Genomic DNA, 23,333 nt, shown 5'->3' with positions numbered 1-23,333 from the left:
GTGTTAAGAGAGATGATCGTATGATCTTACAGGATGCTATCAGCAGCTCTGTAGTCTCACAATGAGGTCCATTTAGTAGCTGAAGCTCTGATTCATATCACATGATCATCCTCAGATGTTTCAGGGAGTTACTGATATTAAAATTTCCATTTTTTAAAAACACTTTAGCACGTGTTATCCATACTGGCATCAGATTTGTGATTGAGTGCAGGCCTGAAGCTTAGCAGAGAATCGGTGCTTTGCTTCTGCAGGGTCAAGGGCAGTCAGCTGCAATTTTCTTGTTTACAACACCTCCATTCTGCCAACGAGTCCGAACAAATCAGGGTTTCCTCAAAGGCTCAGTTTGTTTAGAGAGATACAGGTAAATATTTTGTTTTAAATGTCACTCCCGTCATAGCATTAATTGTGGAAATACAAATGGAAAAAACATCTTAAAGGGACAGTTCATCCCAAAACTAAGAAAAACATATTTTCACTCCTACTGTGTGGTGCTGTTTATCAGTCTAGATTGTTTTGGTGTGAGTTGCTAAGTGTTGGAGATATCGTCCGTAGAGATGTCTGCCTTCTAATATGATGGAACTAGATGGCACTCAGCTTGTGGTGTTCAAAGCACCAAAATGACCAGGCTACTTAAGATTATCCACAGACCTTGTCAACAGTTTCATGTAGGAACTATTTCTTTCTTCTGAATTACACTTGCCAACTGTATCACTGTGCAGATGGAAGCACACATCTACTCGTGATAGCGTGAGATGTAAACATCAACACCTTGTTTCCACACAGTTTGTCTCTGAATTTCTGCACATGCCCCAAGTGTTCAACGCACGAAAATGCAACTTATCATGGCTGAATAGAAGCACCGCTGCAGAAATGGCAGAATAGTAGGGTGCCCAGTAGATCACCTGGTGGAGCAGGTGCCCCATGTACAAAGGTCATGAAGCTACAGCAGCAGCTGTAAGGCTCAGTACCAATCTGTCGCCCTTTGATGCATGTCGTCCCCACTCTCTCCTTCTTCACACTCATTCTGTCCTATCTAATAAAGGCAAAAAGCCATAAAAAATAATCTTTAAAAAAGAGAAAGGGCAGAATAGTTAATTCTGAGTTTTTCGCCATCCAATCTTGTGGGATTTGTATGGAGCAGAACAAAGAGATAAAAACAGGACCAATTATGGATAGTGACTTAAAAAAAGCGAAGAGGTTGTTCTGTCAGCTGTGTAGCCAGTTCTGAGAAATATTTTAAGACATATGATCCACTCTGCATTGACTCTGTCAGCTAGTCAAGCTCTTCACTTTAAAAAAGATGTATAAAGAGAGCTGTATGACATTCATTAATCTGTTAGCTAATTTGTTTTCTTGTTAACTTCCTGTGGCACAATGCATATGGTTTGTCTGAGGTCTGCTGCAATTTATTCATTTATTTATTTATCTTTAAGGTGCTCAAGGTATATTCCAGTCTGAAAAAAAACAAAAAAATACAAGGAGGATGACTGAGGTTCCCATAGGAATTAATAGAGTTCTGGTAGAATCACATAGGAACACACAGCTATATGGAAATGAGGCGTAAAGGTGTCCTCACCTGAGCTGTAACGTTAACTAACTCAGTGGTGCTAGGTGAGCTAGCAGTAGATGCACGCTTCCCTCTGCACTGTGATATGGTTCGTGGTTGTAGTTTAGTAGAAAGAAAATAGTTCCTACATGAAACTGCTCACAACAAGGTCTTCAGTAGCATCATGATGTATACTCATGATGTCTGGAAAGAGACATTGCTGTTGTGTTTATCTAATGTATTTTTTGGTGCTCTGAACACAAGAAGCTGAGTGCCATCTAGTTTCATTATACTGGAGAGAAGGCAGACATCTCTATGGCTCATACCTCTAACACTCGTCAACTCACACCAAAACAATCCACACTGATAAACCGCGCTACAGGTAAGAGGAAAAATATATATTATTGATTTGCAAGTGAACTGTCCCTTTAAGTATCGTCTTAACATCCTTAAAAAAAAAAAGTGGAATAGCTGAAACAAACTATTTGCTGCCATGTGCAATTAATATTCAACACAATATTTTTATCAGAGCCCAGGGGCTGTATAAATGGCAGTTGGGTTTCAGATTCAGAAAATGAAGATGAAAACATGCTGCTATTTGAAATCCTTGGTGTGTGTGTGAGATACAAATGGTGCTCTACATCGGCAGAAGGGGGTGTTAACTGACTGTTTCCTGTGCAGGTGTGTAAGTGTGCAAATTACAACTGGGTCACTTTCAGGTGTGCAAGAAGTCTTCCTGATGATCAAAGGACTGTTGCACCAATTATATGTATCCAGGTAGATATGTATGTTTTTCTATATATTTTCAGACTTGTGAGCTCATATTTCTGACAGCAGTTCCTGTGTGGGATAGTTGTTGTACAGCATACAAGCTGTGTGACTGTCACCAGTAAAGGCACTGAACAACCATGGGCAGATGGGACGTGGCCGACATTTTGAGTTGTCATAGCAGGAAAAGCACAGGTGAACTTGGTAACATTAATGGTGGCTCAGTTCAGTCAAGTGTCCCAGTGAGTCTGTGTGCACAACACCAGGCCTACCCTAAGTGGAATGCAGCCATTATCAATGTTATTGAATACACCTGTGTTTTCCTACTACAGCATGTCAAAATGTCTGCTGTGTGAAAGGTCTGTTCACCTCTTTGACGAGTGCCTCAGATCAGAAACTGAAGGCGTGAGGACTGAAACACACCCCCACCTAGGGGTGCTTTTGCATTTTGTATGTACCCTGACCCCTAGACTGGGAGGTCACCAAGGAGGAAGTGGGTGTTCTCTCATGTATTCCAGTGGCTTTTTGCCTGATAGGTGGGTATACTGTAAAGAGCTATAAATATATATAAAATAAATATATATAAATATATATATAAAAAAGGTGCGTATACCCTCCACTACACTGCCGTCACCTTCGAGCTCCCAGTGGACACAGAACTTTATGATTCAAGTACAATACAAACTAAAATAATAAAGGTAGATTCTGGTGTCCCTCTAGAAGAGCGAGCCACAAAATTAGCCACCATGTTTTTACTTTAGTCATGCAAATTAATAAATTTGCAATTCATGTCATTACCAAAACTGTGATGTTTTCAGGCCCTGGGCAGTTGCCCACTTTGTTATGTAAAAACACTGCAGACATGTCTGACAGGGTTCTTTACAGTTCAGGGTGGTACAACACTGTGGTAGTTAGTTTCCTGCTGCCATGTTTATACAGCTGCTGACAGATGCATGGCATATCTTGCATCAAAGTGGTGGTATTGTTGGTGCCACCGTCACATAAAACAGATTGCTTTCCATTTTCCTAAAAGCCTGGCAGCTACCAGTTTCCACTGTTACTTTGATTGTTTTGTCAGTTTCACTTTTCACTGATACTCTGAGGCTGTTTCAGCTTTCAGTGAAAATGTATTCAACTTTCAACCCTTCCTGAAACACCTCGCTGTCAATTTTATACTTCTTTGCTGTGGTCATGTCTGCCACCTTGCAGGAGACGTCTGCTGTTAGGTAATTGTTTTGTTAAGGCTGGATTTTGGACATACCTGATCTTAGGTAACTGCCGATAGCTACCCCTATCTGCCAGGAAAAATAAAAGTGCTCTTCTTCCTGTTTTCGTTGCACAATGTTTCAGTTTCTTTTGAAACTTGTCTGTTTCCACTTTAAACTGATGAAGACTGGCATAATGAGAAGGCATTTTAATGATGACTTGCTGTTATAATGATTTCATCCTCAGCAGCCATGTGTACAGGTAAAACCCGACACAGCTTGTGTCCCCAGCCCTGCTCAGGAATGTGGGAGCTGCAGGTGGCCGAACCTGTTGGGAGTCAACAGATGGTGTTTTGACAAGACTTGGCATTTGAAAACAGAATGATGTGCACATGAGGTGTTTTTTCTTCATTCTGCTGAGTAAAAATCCCAATGTATTAAGATCCAGACCCTAAAATCACAGATGACATAAATACCGTGTGTGAGTGTGTGGATAAATCGCTTTAACGCTGTGCTATTTGGTCATTTCTTTATTCTAAAAAAAAAAAAATTCTCAAACACAAACAGTTCAGTTTCCACAATGTAAACAACTTCTCACATACAGTACACACAAGCAGTTTTTGGGAGGAACAACTGTAAGAAAAACAAGTCCACGCAAAGTCAAAAGGCAAGCCACTTTAAAGCCAAATGTAGTGATGGGCCGCTTTGATTCCTGCTCAGTGCCGCGTTGAACTGAAGGCCTGAATTAGTGGAGAAGCACTGAACAGATTAGAAAAGGTTTACACATGACTCGTGATCCCAGATCTGCTTGAAACGGCAGTGATACACAGGCAACTAGACTATGAAGAGAGGAAAGATTCTGTATGGCAGACGACGTTCAAAAGAAATCACAAATACGCACAGCGGAACATCATTCAGTCATTTGTTCATGAGGGTGCCGATATCACCCCGAGCCCTGAACACAAGCAGTCATCTAACTAGAGGCAGAAAGCTGTATGGTAGCTGAGTGAGAAGCAGCACATCCTGAAAGTACACTGGCTGAATGAATCAACTTTTCAGATTGACTTTGACCTCTCTGACCTCCTTCTGTGCCTAGACAGGACTTTAACCTAACACAGAGAATGCTGCCTTTACTGGACTCAGGGTTGTCCTCACTTTTGTTAACTCACTGTTGAAATTACTCTGACGTGCTGGGTAACAAAACACTGACCTTGAATCCTCTTCCCCGACCTGTGCTAGTTTGGTTCTCCTACAGAAATGTTAAATGAATAGTACAACATTTTGGTAAACATTCACTTTCTTGCAGAGAGATAACTACCACTCTCAATATTAAGCTACTGCTAACAGCTGGCTAACTTAGCTTAGCATAAAGACAGGAAACAAAGGGAAACAGTTAGCCTGGCTCTGTCCAAAGGTAACAAAATCCACCTACAAGCACATCTAACCGTCACTACTCCACATGCTGTATCTTGTTAAATCTGTTTATAGACCAAAGTGTTAAAATGACAAATCAGGGTTACGGACTACTTCTTGGTCGCAACCGGCTGCTCAGCAACCAACAGAGACTCCAGGAAGCAAATGGTTCCTGCCAGGAAAATGTCCAAAACAAACAAAAAACAGAAATTAAAATATAATAATTAGTATGTTTTGGCTAGTAGGAGGATTTTGTCATCTTCAGAAAGAGCCAGTCATGCTTTTATCCTGTCACCAGTCTTTGTGCTAAGCTAAGTTAGCCAGCTGCTAGTGGTAGCTTCACATAAGCCATACAGACACGAGTGGTATCAATCTTCTCGCCTAACTCTAAGCAAGAAAGCAAATACGTGTATTTCCCAACATGCCGAATTATTTCTCAAAACCAACTTTTGTTTTTCTACTTTTCCTGTGTCTAACCTGCAGGAGGCAAATCACTTTACAATGAGCTTTTAAAGCAATAGCAGACTTTGGCAGAATATTCTATTTTTCAGTGTATCTGTAGGAGGTCAGGAAAGGTCAGGCGTCCCCTCCACTTTGTAAACCTGCTTTAAAAATCTGCCCCCTACGCAGATTTTCCACAGAGGCTGATGTTTTGTTCAGCTGCTCTTCACAGCGCCCGGTGTTAGCGGTCGACGACTAAAAACTTTGCTCCAAAGTAAGGAGACAGTAAGCAGTGGGACTTCAACACTGTGCCAGTGAGAAACAAGCTGTGGCTTCTTGAAATGTGAGACAAAGTCAAAGTCACATGTGTTTGAAGGCTCTTTTTCTCCTCAGTGCTCATCAATAATCATCATCATCATCATAATAAAGTATACACTATCTAATCTACTTACAATAACTAACTGCCTACCTAGGGCTCACTGTAAAAGTCTAGTCAAAAAAGGGAAAACATCACTCCAGTTAATACTAGTCATACATGGCTATGAGAGAAGAGGGAGACGCGTGATCTCTCGCTCTTCTTTTTTTCCATTTTTGAACCAACAGCTTCAACTATTCAAAGCCATAATGGTAAACTCATAGCACAGCTTTGAGTACAAAGCCTGGTTTCTTTGCAAAAGTACCTTCTTTGCTCCTCTGAGGATTTTAAACTAAAGCTGTGTAGGAAAAGGCCTGCTTCTTCACATTGTTTCCTTCCATCTGAATGACTTTCTAATCTACATGACCTCTCAGGAGGAGCAGGTTTGGCTCACGTGTGGGAAACTCGCCCTCGCCTTTTCATTATTTGATTTTCCTGAAGGTTGTTTGGATGACTTGATACCTACTCATATATATATATATATATATATATATATATATATATATATATATATATATATATATATATATATATATATATATATATATAGTATGTGTGTGTGTGTGTTCAACCACACTCCTCCACAATCCAGATGTTCAGCAGTTGCCATGGAAACGAGCAGGTGGGTTTCACTCTCTGTGGTCACGGCTTTCTTCAACAGCTTGACGATCCAGTGTCTCTTTATGTGTTGTTCAGAGAGGTGTGTGTGTGCAGGTAGTGTTTGTTTTGAGTTCCTAGCTTGTTTGTTGTGTGTGTGTGTGTGCTAGTGAACAATGGTCTGGAGGTAGGTGTTTGTTAGTACAGTAAAGGGGCTTCAGGCCACTGCCTCACTAAGTGGACCTGCGGGGGGCCGGGGTCCTTTCACTCTTTCTGCATTTTAAGAGCTGTGATGTCACCTTTGGGACCTTAGCGTGTGCAGTGGATCATGTGGTCATGTGGTGTGTGATGGTCCCAGGAACAAAGACTAGGAGTGACAGAGTTACAGGGTGAAGGAATTTTCTCTGAGGAGAAAGCGTTGTGTTTGTATGTTTGTCTGCATGCTAATTTCTGTGTGTGTGTGTGTTTCTGTGTGTGTTTCTATTCCTACTGTTATATATTTGTGTGTGTGTGTGTGTGTGTGTGTATCAGTGCGAGTTGGGCTGCTCCACTTTGAGCCCAACCAGCGACGGAGGCATCTGCCCTGCAGCAGAAGAGGAGCTGGGAGGTGAAGCCCTGAGGCTGGAGCTCCCGCTGGAAGAGGATGAGGTGGTCACCGCGGGCCGGATGAGTGGAGGCGGAGGGTGGTTGTGGGGCGCTCGGTTCTGGAGCGGGCGCGTCTGCAGAGGAGGAGGCTGACGGAGGAGGCTAGGGGGAGCCGAGGGAGGTGCAGGGCGCAGCAGCGGAGGAGGCTGGGACAGAGAGGAGGGGGTCTGGGTGGAGGAGGGGGGAGAGGAGCCGCCGGCGACGTCCGAGGGAGAGTCCTCCATTTTGACCTGAGGGGAGGGAGGAGGCACAGAGGGAGGTGAGAAGGTGGAGGGCAAACAGTCAAAACAACAACAGATGATGAGGTGAGATAAGATAAGAGGAAGGACAGTTGTGAGGAAACAAAGAGAAGAGAAGAGGTGGAGAGAGGAGGAGTTAAAGGAAAAAGTGAACAGAGATGTCATGTTAGCGTTATTATGATGAGGACACACATTCAGCTCACAACACAGGAGGGAACTTAATATTACAACCACCTGCTCCTTCTGTTCAGTATACTCAGGAGCCATGATGGTTGAATTTCACCAATAAAATCCACTTTAGTCATCAAGAGCACCAGCAAGCACTTTGAGATCTGAGGAAGATCCTTTTTCTTTAAGCAGAAACAGCCCCAAAATCGCTAAATTAAGTGTTTTTGTGATGATAACAATACTGTTTACCCTTTAAGATGGGGTCCCTGTTAATTACACTGATGCACGCTTTTCTCCTTTAAGTACACTAGGATCACATCTGCTACTAAAACCATGTTGTGAAGTTCAAGCATTCATTTCTCCTCCTACAAGTTGCACAACTTTTCCAGTATACCAAGCTTTAATTTTTACTCTTAAAGGATTTTATTGTTTAAATGTAGAATATGCAATGAAGGTTTACAAGGTAAATACGAATGACTATTAACAGAACTTCAACCAGATGGTTGGTGGGCCAAAGACACATTTCACCACTTTATGATGGACAATGATTCATGACTGATTCACTGATATTCCATTGAATTTTTAAAATAGCATTTTAAAAAGTTAGATGAGAGGGTCATTATCACCATATAGTTTATGCTTTCATTTGGACTGACTTGTTGAGATGACTTCCTTGATTAAACTATTCACTTCTGAGCCTTGCTTTGCAAGATTAGAAAAGTAAAAATAACTTAAGGTGTTCTTTATATCTTCTGTCACGGCTCACCTCATCCTCCTCGGCAGCTCCATCTGTAGCAGCTGCCATCTCCTCGCTGGTCCTCCTGGGGTCTCTCTGGTCTCGGCTGGTGGCCACCTGCTCGGCCGCCCACTCCCTCAGCACTTCGTCCAGGTTGAACCTGCGCCGGTAGCTCACGAAGAACGAGCTCACCTGAACAGATGGGCAGAGATGGAGAGTTAGAGAAGAAATGAAGGGCGGCAGAAAGACATGCTGCCTTCAAGGACACAGAGGCGGAGACTGGAGGTCAGTAGACAAATGAAAGGAAGGATAATGGAGATTATGATTATGCTATAAAGAAAAATGCCTATCTAGACAGAGGGATGAGGAAGAAATTGGAGGGGAGATAAAAAGCTGATAGGCAGCTCACACAGAGTAAACTGCTGGATGGATGGAGGGTTAGACTGAGGTCAGAATAACAGAGAGGTGACCCTCACAAGATTTGAGAAAAAGGAGGCTCACCTGAGCGGGTGTCTTGGTCCCGATCACCTCAGCGATGGCTGAGAAATCTTTTCCATAACGACGGATAGCTGGGAAGGAGACAGAAGAAAAATGCCAAGTCAATGTCTATACATCACTCATAATCAATTTACTGCCATCAAAAGGCTACAAAAGCAGCCTGCTTTCTTTCTCTCTGTCACAGAGACACAGCAGTGTGTATGAGAGGAGAGACAGGAAGAGTGAACGTAGTAAGAGCGGGCTTGTTGATGCGTGCATTTTCTGTTAACCTTCATCTGAGGCCGGCTGGCTAAGTGCACCTGCTCTTTTCCAGGCCTGTCCCGCTTTACTCTCGTATCATATACACACATTCATATCTGCTGCTTTCTCCTCTTACACAGCTGCAGCTGATGGGGGTTAAACACTAAGCTCCAAGGCACACTCACCAAAGCTGTTTAGTTACGACTTTATCGCAACAAAATGCTTCTAATTCCACATCAGTCGCTCAGAACTTAACACCAACATAGGCAGTTGGGTGCCGTGGCATTCAGAGCTCTTTGGTCATAACAACAAATAAATAACCTCATCAGCCACGAATCCTCCTCTGATTAATGACACTCATTGAACGCTCCTGTATGAGTCAACTGTGTCTCTTTAATTGACAAATTGATGTGGACAATGATTTGGAAGTGGCAGCTTAACTTAACTTTAATTTACTTCAATCACAGCTGGAATCTGTAACCCAGTAGCTCCTTTTTATTTTAGTTGCATTAATTTATAAATGGCAGTACAACAAGAAGATGTACATGTAAACACATCATGGCTGTAAATGTGTTTTTTCCCCACTTCTTCACTTTTTACTGACCACTGTACAAGTTATTTATCTCTTAGCAGTTAGCAAAGAACAACCAAGATTAAAGTTCACTGTCATGAAAAATGACCCTGCTTTATCTAAGCTTTCTTTAACACCACCCAACTCCACTCCTGTTTCCAGGATAATTAAAAATGCTCACTTGCACTTCAGGTCATAAATGGTTGTCTTTGTCTGCCATCATTTTATTGCAAGTTCCCTGCTGGTACTGCGCATATGCAGTTCTCAACAAAGATAAGAAAAAAATGGGATGGCTAACTCCTTAGCTATTTCCATCATCAGCTCCAGAAAAAACTGTGTGTTTCATTTTTTTTTTTTACTACTTGCCCAATCGAGCAAGTGGGTTTTTAGATTTACTAGCCTAACATGGAATTTTACTACCTCAGGCAATCCTTATTTTTGAGGCCTGAATAGTGTCAGGTGATTAAATAAAAGACTGCTAGTTTGCCCTTGAGTATGTGACTGTCTTTGTACACTAATCTATGTTCTATTAATGTATAATTTGAGCCTACTACAGAGGGTATAACAATTTAAATAACACAAAAAATAGCTATTATACTACACCGTGAATAACAAATGATTTCAGAAACACCCCATTCCATTACAGCAATACAGCTCAACCTAAGCAGAGGGTAACGTAAACATGCAAATGATCTTTTTCTGGCCACTTCAGGTTAAGCAGATTTAAAATAACACACTTGTCCACAGAGACCTATTTGGTCATATTTCAGAGGAGATATCTCCCTCACTGCATGTGTCAGTGCTGTGCTTCTACAGTGGTGACGCAGGCAGTTTTTGTGTGTGAAAATATGAATATGAATGTGTTTGACTTCTGCCTGTGAAGGTGAGGTAGGGAGAGGAGCACTGGCAACCTGAGGTGACTGTGTAAGAGGGGAGGAAGAAGATGCTGCAACCTTAACTCACCCTGCACAGCCAGGAGCTGCTCCTCTGTGGTCCAACGAGAGTTCATCTTAGGGGCAGGCTGAGAGAAACAGTGAGAGAAGGGGTACAGATTAGAGAATGAGGGAGGTAGGCAGTAAGAAAGAAGAGAGGTAGAGGGGTGAAAAAGACAGCAAAAAAGGAAAGGACAGATTAAGACTAATCTCAGTCCCACAAGGGGCGAAATACTATCTGGAGGGAGTTGGGGAAGAGCAGGGTGAATAAATCAGAGAGGAGAGGGACGAACTGAAGAGAGATCAGAGATGAAGAAAAAGTCAATTGAGTGAGGAAATAAAAATCAAAGAGGGGATAGATTAAAGCTCTGATCAGGCCCAAAAAAGCCAGGCCTGACCCGACATGAACCCACACAGTTTCTGTCCTAGTCTGACCTGAGCCCAACCCATGGCAGCAGTTTTAGATCTGAATCGATTTAAAAAATGAATTTCTTAAAAATCTTAATTATTATATTTTCTTATATTAAAACTCCTATTACAAGCTAAGGGTTGACATGTGTCCTCACACCATTTCTCCTTCTTCTCTTTCTTATTTCAATAGTCTGTTGTCTCATGCACAACAGGTGCGGCAGACTGCTCCCCTCGGTGCATCTAGTTCACATGGCGGTCCATGGCGATGCGGCATGCCAATGATGATCACAGTTCCTCCCTGTATGTTAAGTGCATCTCCCACTGCCGGGGAACCAGGGGCAAACACTGCCAACCGTCCCTCTCTCTGCATTCATTCTCTCTCTCTTTCCCCTGGTTCTTCACCATTGCTCAGTTGTTCTGTTGCTTTCCCTCTCTTAGTCTCTTTCTCTCTTGATTCAGTCCATTAAAACTGTCATTTTCGCATGAGAACTGTCAATTTTATAAATTAATTAGAAATCACAGCCCGGCCTGAACCCAGCAGGTCAGGCTGCGCCCAGAGAATCAGACCTCTAAGACAGATGAAGGATGTAAAGGAGAGGAAAAAAAGAAAGCTGTACAAAAAAAAGGACTTACCTCAGCAGGTTTGAAAGATTCAACGCCTTCATTTAAGCCCTGTTTCAAACTACTGTTGTTCTGTTTGATAGACTGAACCTGAAAGAAAATGCGTAGAGGAAGACAGAATGGACAGTGGAGTTAGTTTATGTTTGGGTTAGCTGCACTGATGCAATCAAACAAAAATCTGTTGCACCAAAGTGCATACACAAAGAAGCTTCTGTTGCTTTAAACATGCAGCTGCAGTTTAAAATGGTGAACGGTAATAGTGTACTGTCAGGTTTTCTTGGAGCAATTCTATATTTTTTATTGTTGGGACCTGCTTGTGAAATATTCATACTAACAATAATAAACAAAGCAACCCCTCGCTGAGACTGAATTCATTATGTTTGTCACATAAAAAGGTGACAATTTATTAATATACTGTTGGACCATAAAGCTCTGGAGGAGGTGTTAAAATTTCACCATTTCTGGCAGATACATAGATCATATCCTGTTGTTCTATAGAACTACCTCTACAAGTAGATTTCAGATCCTCAGTATATTTCAAGTGCATTTAGACCTTTACTTACTCATACATACCTGTCTCTTGAGTGACACCAACTGTGTGTCCAGCTGTCGTATAGTTACCACCCCGGCATCGTGGGAGGCTGACACTGACATGATGTCTGCCTGCTCCAAGTGCATGCCTTTGGGTGGCCTGCGGCGGGCTCTGAGCGGGTGGTGGCGGTACTGAGCCCCGATATTTTCCTTCTTCACTGGCCCAGAGCGACTGGGGGTTGCCTTGTCAGGGTTGGCGTTGTTTGGGTTCTGTTTCACTGCCTGCGTTGGCAAAAAAAAAAGGTCACACAAATATTAGAAACTTCTATTAGAATGAGAGCTTTTGTACAAAAGCTGCGATTCAAGAATGCAGTCTTACATTTATGTATAATAAATGAAGTTGAAATTGAAGAATAGAGTAGCATCGATTTGGCTGGGCTGATTTCCTCAGGCAAGTCATGACTAATAAAACACCAAAAATGTGTTTGTATAAGCATGCACACACACACACACTCTGTCAGTCAAACAGCCACTAGTAAGTTTTATATTACTCACCTCTTTCTTGGTGTCAATCTCAAAGTCACTGTCACTGCCAGGGTCTCCTTCCTCAATCTCATCGTTACTACAGGAAAGAAAAAACAGTAACTAAACACACCCATGATTACGTTTTATCTCCTGCCACTTGTAAAAATTAAAACTATGTGTGATTTCATAAAAAAATATTTCTGAAACGCTCAAAAATGTCAACTGAAAATGACACGAAATAATATCAGAGTGTCTCATTTATATTCATGATGAGAATCTTGTTTCCCAGGATGACATGCTTATCGAGTGTCATTTAACAACGGAGCTTTGTAAATGTCACTTCTCAGAGGAGTACTTCCTGACAACTTAATGTTTCCTCCTTGCTCAGTGCTTTCTTCAATATTCATTCTGTCTGTCCCTCCACCCGTCTCACTCCCTTCGGGGGATCATTAAAGTTTCATGGTATCTCATACCTGTCATCTTTCTCTCTCTTGCTGACCAGCCTCCTGGCCTGTCGGTCCATGACAGAGGTCCTGGTCCTGGTCTTCTTCCAGCTGTAGTAGTACTTCACCAGGCTGGAGATCAGCTTGTCTGGAAGCTACACACAAACATAGGAATCGATAAATTGAGTAATAAATACTGAAAATGTTTTTGAAAATTATTCTGTTAAAAAATATTCGGTGAGTGTGTGTGTGTGTGTGTGTGTGTGTGTGTGTCCCGAGTCTCTCACCATCTGCTGGATGCGGTGGAAGCTCTTTCCATGGAAGCTGAAGGCCTGCTCAAACAGCACTTTATCCTCCACTGTCCACTCATCTGGGAAGGGGGTGAAGTTTGCCAGGTCGGCAAGCGAGCGCTCTACGTCGTGCTTGTGCCATAACAACATGCCCAGAGCCTGAAACAACAGAGGGGAAGAAGACAGGGTCAGGCAAGCAGGGACAGTGATAAAGTCAGAAGAGAGAGACAGAAACAAGCAGTAAAAGACAAAGATATTTTATGTGACACATTCTGATGAGTGAAAAAGAAGTTATCCTTTGGTGTAAGTATATTTACAGTCTGCCATACCTGCTCCATGTTGTATCCATGTTTCTCTTTAGCCATCAGGATGTACTCATCCACTGCGATAAGAGAGAGAAAAGTGGGTTCAAAAAGGAGGAAACATTAAAAAAAGGAGAGAGAGAAAGATGAAGACAAGGACATATAATGAAATGAGGGAAAAAGATGAAGACAAAGAGGGCAGAAGAGTGAAAGAAAACAAGTGCAAAAGAGAAACACAGAGAATCAAAGTTTTAATTGCTATGCTCTAGTCAGCATATAGCCATTAAACTGAAGGTCACAATGTTGAGCTTGCACCAGTGAATGTAAAGTGAGGTAGGTAGGTAGGTAGGTAGGTAGGTAGGTAGGTAGGTGTGTACATGTGTGTGTAGAGCTTACACATTGCATCAGAGAGCTGACTGTTGGGACACCAGACCAACATGCTCCTCTGGTCCTTCTCATTGTAGCGGGTTGGACTGTCTGGTAATGGGAAATAGGCACATTAAGCATCTAAATCCATGCATTATATGAGATTATACGTATCCCCCATCACTTAAGTTCTTTCATTTCCCAATTTTTCTCTCTCGTGTTCTTGACTGACTTGTCTACTTTACACACTTAATATTAACTTTTACCATCTTCCTCCCTCTCCCTTGCACATCTTCTCCTGTCTCGGCTCCATCTTTGGCTTCCTCTTTGTTAGAGAGAAAAACGATAGGCATGTCAGCCATTCTGGGAATTCAACACCTGCGCACTGCCAAAATCCAGATGTTAGATGAGAGACTGGTTTGCCGCCTCTCCCCTCATCTGGTGCAAACTGATGGTTGTGGGACGACTTCATCTAAAGTGATTGTTTTACCCTGGTTCAGCCACGTTACATCTTCTGCTTATACAAGGTGTAAGGGTGTTTCAAATAGCCTAATTTCAGAATCTTTACATCCGTTAATTCCTCCGGAAACTGTACTAAAACAAGCGTTATTCTGATTCAACATCAGCACAGACTGCTTTGGAACATCAGAAAAAAACATTTGATGCCAATTTGCATTTACTTAAGCCTATATGATCAATAGAATAAAAGGTCTGAACATTGCAGAGTGACCCTTTTATTCATTATTGAAAGACTTGACACCCACCTCAAAAGAAACCTTTTGCTGCACAGTGTCATTGCTAATAATAATAATTATTTAACACTTGAAACTCCAACTTTACCTTACCATGTATGATTACCGGTAATTTAAGGGCATCTGTATAAACACGTCAATCCAAGCTGTATGGAGAAGAATCATTCTTTTGTTAAATGTCACTTTTTTTTTTTGCTTTTCCCATTCCCGACACATGCATGTTTCCCTTCATTTCCTGGCAAGAGGGGGAGACAGTAACTGCTCATCTGACCTTCATTTCTCTCATCATCTGCATTTCCCTCTTTCCTCCATTTTAATGTCCTCCACATTCCTCCTCACCTCTACGTCTCCTTCTCAGTCCTGATTTCCCCCCTCACTCTCTATTCATCTTCCTTTTTAACTCATCTCTGTCATCTCCCTTTCTCTCAGGCTTTTTTTCCTTTCAGCTTACCTGGTTTGAACTCTGGGATCTGAGCCTGGTAGTCTCCTCCCACTCTGATCATACTGTCTGTAGAGAGAGGCGAAGAGACGGAGAGAGAGAAGACGAACATGAGTTTTCTATTTCCTAGAAGGATGAGTAGAGCTGTAGAGTAGACAAGTATTCCCATACATTTCCCAAGAAGTTGCAGAACTGGACAGACTGGATTGGAAGAAGACAGGTAGCAGGAGGCACAGACGGAGAGTCGTGTAATACATTACCACAATTAAAACATTATGATAATGTATTTATCATGATTTATGCTATTTCTGTGAAATTTCAATTGTTCTGTTCACAAAGTAAATAACTGAGAATTATAATTACCTTCTATACTATAGATGGTCTACCCTCTAACAGGGTTCACTATTGATTTGTCCTATCAAGGCTTTGCATTAACACTAGCAAAACCTGTTAAAGATCAGAGCATATATTCTTTTAGAACTGGAGGTATATCCAGGATTGTATTGCATTGTATCAGCTTTATCATTATCCAGTAGGAATGTCCTAATCCATTTTTTTGACCCTGATCCCAATCTGACTCCAGTTATATTGTGTATTTGCCAATACTGAGTCCAATCCAATACTTAAATTTACCAAGTTATTGATTAAAAAACTGACATGTTGAAATAATAGCTGCAGCCTACTGAATCTGAGCCAATTCAGTGCCCTTATCTTTGAGAAAAACATCTATCTCTGAGTATGCCGAAGACACATCATAACAACTCAGGCAGACAACTGCATACGGTGGCTAAAAGCCTCTAACAAGTCTTGATGTTTTTTGTGAAACCAAGGACAGCCAAGAACCTGACTGTGACTGATTGGGCTGTTTGACTCAAGTTCTTGTTTGTCAGTGACGTGCTGCTTTGATTAATGACTGCTGACCGAACATATGATGTGATCAGTCAATGAATCGCCTGCCAAGCTTACACGTCTCATCTCACTATTAATGTATTTATACAAGATGATGGTTTAAACAATCACATCTACCATTAAATGCATTGCCTTTGCTGTGTAAAGTAGTGCCACTGCTCATGCTCTCTGACGCTTAATAAGCTTTATATTTTACAAAAAATTGCTCTATAGTGGAGGCACTTTTTAGTTTAGCCAAGGTGAAGCAACTCCACTATAAAACACTGTGGGAAACCCTAGGGATATGTAATTAGTTTGCAAAAGTGAAAAACAATCCTCAAGTTGTAAGCCTATGAGAAACACACAGGGAGGCTGCTTTTAATCAACAACTGAAATCACTGTGGTTCCGATGGTTTTAAAAGACTGCTGACTGTTTCAGTCCTCACTTGTTCCATTTACTTGATTGTTGTAAACATTTAGGTTTTCTGAACAGTTTTTTTCAACCAGGGTACCAACCATAGTTTTTAATCACAGCTTAGAAATTGTGTTTCATTTTCCAACACAACTGAATTTTAAGAGAAATAGCATAAATCATTCATGCATATATTTTTATAGTGGTAACATTTTCAGCATGTTCATGACTTAGGCTACCAAGTGACAGATATATAGATAGACACAGACAGGGGGAAGAGAGAAGGAAGTACGACAGCGGATGGCCGACATTAAGTAATTAGTGCTGTGGTAAAGAGGGTAGAAGGTGACAAGTGAAGAGAGACTATGAGAGAGGCAGGGATGCAGACCTGGAGGAGGAAGAGACAGATTATTGTTTCCTCCGGGAGAGAGGACAGGAAGGGAGGAGACTGGGATGATAGAAACTACAGAAGATGGTAAGAAAAGGGTGGATACAGGAAGGGGACGAGTAAAAAGGTCAGAGGATTGGATGGAAGGATGGAAAGAAGGGGCATAAAAGGAGGCAGGAAAGGAGGGGAAACTAAAAGATGGATTAAAAACTGACTAGAAGACTTAAGAGTGGTGAAGGAGGTGGAGGCAAGGACATAAGTGGGGGTTGCATTAATGTCAGGGATGGCTGCTTTAGCTTCAGACCTTTGTCAACAGGGGAATCTGGGTAGTAAAGTGCCTTTTGAATGCATCCTAACCGTTCCTGTTAAACTGTTTGATCTAATATAACATCTTTGGTCTAAGTGCCTATTGAGATAATGGTTAAAAAATAAAAGATCATCAGCAAGTCAGTGGGTGAAAGACAGAATGGAGGAAGAAAATGTGTATGTGGGCAGAGGATAACAAGGATGGAAGAGTGTGGGAAGGGGGTGGTGAAGAGATGGAGGGGAGGACAGAGGAGAGCAGTGTGCAGGGACTCAAGAAACACTGCAGCAATGTAATGAATGCAACTGGAACAGCTGGCATGATGTATCTGTACAATGGAAATGCATGTCTACTGTAGGTACTCTTTACACATGCAAACCCAGACACTAAGTAGCTACATCACCACCTAACTTAGCCAGAGAATTTAATTCAGATGAAGACAGTAGATTACACTTCAGAGTAATGTGTGTGTCTACCATGGGCATGCTCTTCATCGCTGCTCTCCTCTTCAGAGTGCGGCTGGCTGTTGCCGTTGGTTACAGTCTTGGCTCTGCTCCTGGACAGGACACCGGCCCCCGAGCGCTCCATCACTGAGGGCATGGCTGCAACAAACACGCGGACCCTAAATATAAAATTCCACCACTTACACGTCACCATTCATCAACAAAATACCGTTTCTGTCTCAAGTATGATTCAATCTCCCATAAAACTGTCACTTAAGTCTTTTTTCATTAGCAAGTTGGCTGCTGTTTATTTTCACTTGAAACCCTATAAAACCTAATTCACTCTTGTAAAGTAGAACGGCACCTTATGTTGCTCCCTTGGAAGCAATCCCATTAGATTCCCTTGAGCTGAGTTTATTTTCTGAACACCGGTTTACTGTATGACAACTTATTCATACTCAACAACTCTCAGCTATCTCTAATAATCACTCAGTAGCCATAACTTGGCATTGTTTTTATCATAATAACCATACACTGCGATCAGTTCAGTGGGACATAAGGTGGGCTAAAACACATCTTTGACTAATTGCTAGATTAAGTTCTCATCTTCTTCAACCAAGTAGTGACCTAAGTGCACCTCAGCACTCAACACACCCACACACAAACTGATTAACTCAAGTATTTCTTTATTACTCCTGTTAATTAATAACACCATCTTAGGTCATGTGGGCACCACCCACAACACAACAGAGGTGCTGTGTGCTTGCTCCCAGCAAATGTTTAAGAAACACTAGTGCTCATGTAACACTGCCCTCTTTTACCCATTTAAAATCTGTATACTTCAGTATATTTCACTGCGTCATACTCACTGGAGTCTTTTTCATGTTAGGTAACAGGATGTCAGGGTTTAGTGTGACATTAAAAACCGCAGGCAGCTGTAACTATGTGAGTGTAAGTGCATGCAATTCATTTTATGAAGCTTTATTTAATGTGAATCCGCCACCTTATGGGTAATATCCAATCCACTTAACAAGGTCAGTAAAATGGCTGCAAGATCTGGCTGACTGGCCAGGTACATCACTGTCTTCACGTAGGCGAATAGATAACCTAAATATTTGTTAGTTTCAGCACTAAGAAACACTTTTCTGACATATCAAATTGTAGTATCTCTTTTAGCAGCTGTCCAAAACAATTCAGAGTGGCAGAGTAACCTAAATTGTTGATACTGAATAAATTACTGCTGATTTTTTAGAAATGAAATGACTGATCTGCAACAATTTTGATAATTGAATTTGAATTATTTAAGCAAAAGATGACAAAAATCTCTTGTTCCAGCCTCTCAATGCAAATATTTGCTTTCTGTTTTATGACAACAGACTCAATATATTTGGATTTTTGACTACTGACCACCAACTTGGGCTGTATGTACATGATGATGGCCATTTTTCACATTTTTCCTGACATTTTGTTGACCATTCGATTAGTTGCGGAAACAATCAGAGTAATCAATTAATCATTAGTTGCATCCCTTAACATTTGTGTATGTTAAAAGTAGTAAAAGCTGGAATTGCTTTGCCCTGGCCTGACCTCATATCCTGGCAGTGCATATTCAATTTCACTATGGAGATGACAAAAATGTGATGCCCTATTTTTAGCCTGCAATATGAAACTTATACATCACAAAAATCAAGTCACAACCTCTAGCACACCATACACAACCCAATATACATGTGCCCCCTCCTACATGTTGAGGAAACCCACTACAACAGCTCAACTGACAAGTGGCAGCATCTGACAAACAACGTGTTAAAAACATGCCATGGATAGCACGAGAGCCCTCCTGCATGAGGGGGACTCTCATTTTAAGTGTCATCCACAGACAGGGCTATATCATTACGTGGCCAAGCCTCGTTTTCCCTCTGTATCTCTCTCTATCTCCGGGCCAGCGAGTCTCACAGCAGCACAAAAGACTAGACGGTCAGCTCAGGACACCGCTCCGCACAGCAGAAAGTAACCCAACAAAACTCCCTCCTCGTGCATAAACACAGTGCGGTTACAAACGGCACACGACCACAAATAAATACCCAATACCACTCACAGATCGCAGTACAAACACCAAGTGTGTACACAGAATCTTAAACGCTTACAGCTGCTTCTTTTTCCACCGATCACATCAGCAAGTTCAGCTCCTGTATCCTAACTTGAACTACGACCAGAACAAAGCACGGGCGCGGAGTTATATGACAGACGGGCGACATTAACTTGTCTAATCTCTCATCTTCCACATTAAACATGAGCAGTTATGCTGCTGGAGAGGGTGAGGGGCACTCTTTACAACCCGATCTACCAAACTCTGGTAGACAATACAAGTGTCTGAGGCTCTCTGGGGGTCTTTGTCTATACAGCAGCTCCCGGTGGCCCCCCAAGACTACAACAGCTGTCCCCTGCAACTTCACTGCAACTCACATCATCCAAACCTTGACACATCTCTTGTTTATTTAGATATATATATATCAATGGATTTAAGTTTGGGAAATCGCTGAGACGAAGATGTAGCCTGTAAGCCCGCCTCGGTTCACTTTCAGAGAGAGTTTCAGGGGGTTGTGGTAGCCTCGGACACTGCCACGATATAGCCTCGATCTCCGGCAGACAACTGGCATGAGCAATCAGAGCTAAAACTATAATACATAACTGCTAACCCGACTAGGCAGAGTCTATTTGTAGTAATAGGGATTGCTCAACAACCCGCTTGTGCTTAGTAATTCATTTTCACAACCTCTCACCACCACTGGGAACTTTTTGCTCCTCATAACTTTCAATATTTGGCAACCTGACATGATTATGTATTATAGTACACAACGCCAATCCACAGTGCACACTGCTAAACACTGTTGACCAAGTTTAGGATAAAGTCTTCAAAAAATATAGATCTAATTGGTCTATATGATAAATGTGTATTCTGGTTCAGTTCTCACTGATGCATCATTTTTGACTCATACTGACAATAGCATATCTAACGTGACTAATAATGTTCTCATGGATGTCAAGAGTAAGTTTAGATTGACCTTGTAGTGGTAGTGATAGTGTATTTTAGCAAATGTAAAGCCATACTATTGTTATAACGACTTATTTTTAAGTAAAATTCTATAATGCATCAAACATATTTTTTCCTATAAAATGCTTGATTATTAAAATAAAACACGAGCTGGTGCTTTATCTGAGCCACTATTGCTAGCTAAATCAATATTTCCATATCTTTCCTAAGCAGTCATCTGTGTTGTGTGTCAGACTTTGAAGTCCTTTTGTTTTACCCACGCTTACGTTGCTGTTACTACTACTGACGCTACTGTCTGCTGCTGGCACGGAGTAAAAAACTCGCTCTCTGGATTATTATAACTCAAGTTGGCGGTCTCTTTCAGGACGTTTAGCTGCAAACGGCAGCAGTTTGAGTAATTTCTGGAAGCTGAGCGATAAATATCAGGCGACATTTCCCTCCTCTCCAAAGTGCATTCAGAAGTCAAACCTAGTTGTCCGTTGAGATGCTAACGTTAGCCAGTTAGCTTGCGGCTAGTACCCCCGCGTTACATTAGTAACGTTACTAGTTAGAAGTCGAGATAACAGTCACACTGTACCTGTGTGTCGCTTCTCTCCGCTTTCTCGCACTCAAAACTTCTCTGCGCCTCTGTCCTCGGTTTATAGTCCTCTTCGAAGCGCCGAGAGACAATTATTGCATCTAAAACGGCTTAATTCTTGCCTAATTGATGAGCACAGGCAGTACAATGAAGTGAACTGCATGGATAGATGGAAGCAGCCGTGAGTGTGAGTGTGTGCCGGGGGAGGCGGACAACACCCGGGGAAAAGTGAGGTGGACATCCGCCCCGATGCGTTCGCCTCTCCCAACCAACACAGCCGTTTGGATTGACAAAAAGTAGTCCTGTAAAACTATTAAGTATAGCTTACTCGTAATTTTTAATTTTGTTGCTAAACGTATAATTTGGCACGTGGGGCTGATTTAATTACCACCACATCGTACTGAAAGGCTTTGGCAAAAACATCAGCTTTTAAACTGCATTTTTGCTGATTCACAATATGATTATCATCCACAGTTAATCTCGTTAAATTAAAGGGGAAAATACATGTTGTAAAAACAGTTGCTGTTTGAGACTCTTAATCTGACATCTAACAAAATCCCATAAATTAGGGACTACTTGCCAGTGTGTCGGCGGAGGGATTCGTCAACTGTGCATCTCTGTGCTGAGGCAGGCTGTCCAGACTTGTACTGATGTATGCATGGTGGAGAAAAGGGCAGGAGAGGGGTACAATTGAACCTAGTGTGTGTGAGTGTGTGAGCGTGAGAGTGCGAGCGTGACTTTGTGTATGAACTGACAATGACTCAGATACATAGCCTCAATGTACTTTATTTATTTAATTTTATTTAAAATGTTGAACAATTCAAAGAGTTCTGCCATGTGCCTCCCTCTGTGTGTGTGTGTGTGTGTGTGTGTCTGTCTGTCTGTCTGTCTGTGTGTATGCATGCATCAATCTGGGTGCACGTGTGGGTGCACAGGTGGATGAGTTTGTGTGAGTGTGTGTATGTGTGTGTGTGTGTGTGTGTGTGTGTGTGTGAGTAGAATAGGGATTGTTTCAGTGATAGCTGCAGTAGGATTTCTCACACCTGATGCTGCCAATAAACACAATAACCCCCACAGTAACACACACACACACAACCTACTGCTACCTTCACAAGTGCCTCCTGCTGACATGTAACAGCCTGTTACATACTCCTCCAGCTTTCTCTCTCTCTCTACTCCCTCTTTGGCATCACCACCTCCTCTTCTTTCCCCCCACCTCCTCTTCATCATCTCTCATTTTCCCACCTCATCTCCATCTCCTCCACGATTTCTCATTTGTCAGCCCCCCTTTTTCTCTCCTGCTTCCTGCTCCCTTCTGCACCTCCTCTTTATGTCTGCTACCTCTCCCTATATTTAATCTCCCTCCATTTGCTCCTCTTTCTTCTCCTTCTCCAATACTTTCTCCCTCTCCCTTCCACCTCCTGAATATTTGCCCTAATTCTCCTCCTCCCCCTCTTTCCTCTCTCTTCTCACTGTCTGTGCCCCCTGCCTGATTTTTTTGTTTCTCCTCCTTCTTCCTCCTTTCTTTTCTCCCCCTGCCTCCCTCCTTTCTCACCACCCATGTCCTTTGCCTCCTCCACTTTCTTCCCCTCCTTAATATCTCTCCCCCTCCCTACTCTGCTCCCCCTACTTTCTCTCTCCAGTGATGACTCCTCGACTCTCTTTCCTGCCTCCCTCCTCCTCCTCCTCCTCCTCCTCCTCTTCCTCCTCCTCCTCCTCCTCTTCCTCTTTCCTGTCTCCCTCTCTTGCCGTCTTCCTCTCATGTCGCTTTCGATCTCAACAGTGTGTGTGCGTACGTGCAAATTCTTCCCCTCCCCCCATCCTCCCCCTACGGTGATACAGTAAAGCAGTTTCGCTCTGCTCACCTCCAGGCCCCCCCTCCTCTTCCTCTCCTTTCCTCTTCCTCATTCTCCAGTCTCATTTTCACCCCTGCCACCTCCTCCCCTCCTCTCCTCTCCCCTCGCCTCCTTCCCTCCTCTCCTCTCATTAGTCAGTGTCCATGAAACTCACCATTCCACTGTCTCTCCTCTTGCTCAGTCCTCTAGTCCCTAACACATCCTCACTAATGAACAACTGCTACATCTCTCCTCTCCCTCCCTCCCATCACCTCTCAGCTCTCCTTTCATCCTCCTCCTCCTCCTCCTCTTCTCTCTGTCCTTCCCTCTCCTCCTC

The 23,333-nt window shown here is 42.4% G+C and overlaps 1 protein-coding gene across 3 annotated transcripts; it reads right to left on the bottom strand.

The window, feature by feature from the left end:
• Positions 1–4,046: 4,046 nt before the first annotated feature.
• rcor2 (REST corepressor 2) lies at positions 4,047–21,396 on the bottom strand. 3 transcript variants are annotated; one of them, XM_049569533.1, is made up of 14 exons: positions 21,162–21,396; positions 17,563–17,708; positions 15,107–15,163; positions 13,934–14,014; positions 13,565–13,617; positions 13,233–13,394; positions 12,976–13,100; positions 12,533–12,599; positions 12,020–12,259; positions 11,459–11,536; positions 10,446–10,503; positions 8,675–8,742; positions 8,204–8,365; positions 4,047–7,260 (listed from the first exon to the last, which is right to left on the bottom strand). In XM_049569533.1, exons 2-14 carry the CDS (start codon positions 17,684–17,686, stop codon positions 6,913–6,915), a joined length of 1,623 nt encoding a protein of 540 aa, XP_049425490.1. In that variant the 5' UTR covers positions 17,687–17,708; positions 21,162–21,396; the 3' UTR covers positions 4,047–6,912. The 3 variants fall into 3 exon arrangements, with proteins under 3 accessions (XP_049425490.1, XP_049425489.1, XP_049425491.1); XM_049569532.1 differs by having other exon boundaries at positions 17,563–17,688; XM_049569534.1 differs by lacking the exon at positions 21,162–21,396 and adding an exon at positions 19,677–19,715 and having other exon boundaries at positions 17,563–17,688.
• Between the last annotated feature and the right edge of the window lie 1,937 nt (positions 21,397–23,333).

The sequence above is a fragment of the Epinephelus fuscoguttatus genome, linkage group LG23 (genome assembly GCF_011397635.1).
Source record: "Epinephelus fuscoguttatus linkage group LG23, E.fuscoguttatus.final_Chr_v1".
NCBI classification, from domain to species: domain Eukaryota; kingdom Metazoa; phylum Chordata; class Actinopteri; order Perciformes; family Serranidae; genus Epinephelus; species Epinephelus fuscoguttatus.
The sequence above is the reverse complement of the archived record's forward strand: the minus strand, read 5'-3'. Positions and strand labels throughout refer to the sequence as shown.

Coding starts and splice junctions, on each gene's coding strand:
- rcor2 (XM_049569533.1), bottom strand. CDS start 17,686: ATGCCCTCAGTGATGGAGCGCTCGGGGGCCGGTGTCCTGTCCAGGAGC. Junction 13,395..13,564: donor ATGGATACAACATGGAGCAG/GTATGGCAGACT, acceptor CTGTTGTTTCAG/GCTCTGGGCATGTTGTTATG. Junction 7,261..8,203: donor GAGCTGCCGAGGAGGATGAG/GTGAGCCGTGAC, acceptor CCCTCCCCTCAG/GTCAAAATGGAGGACTCTCC.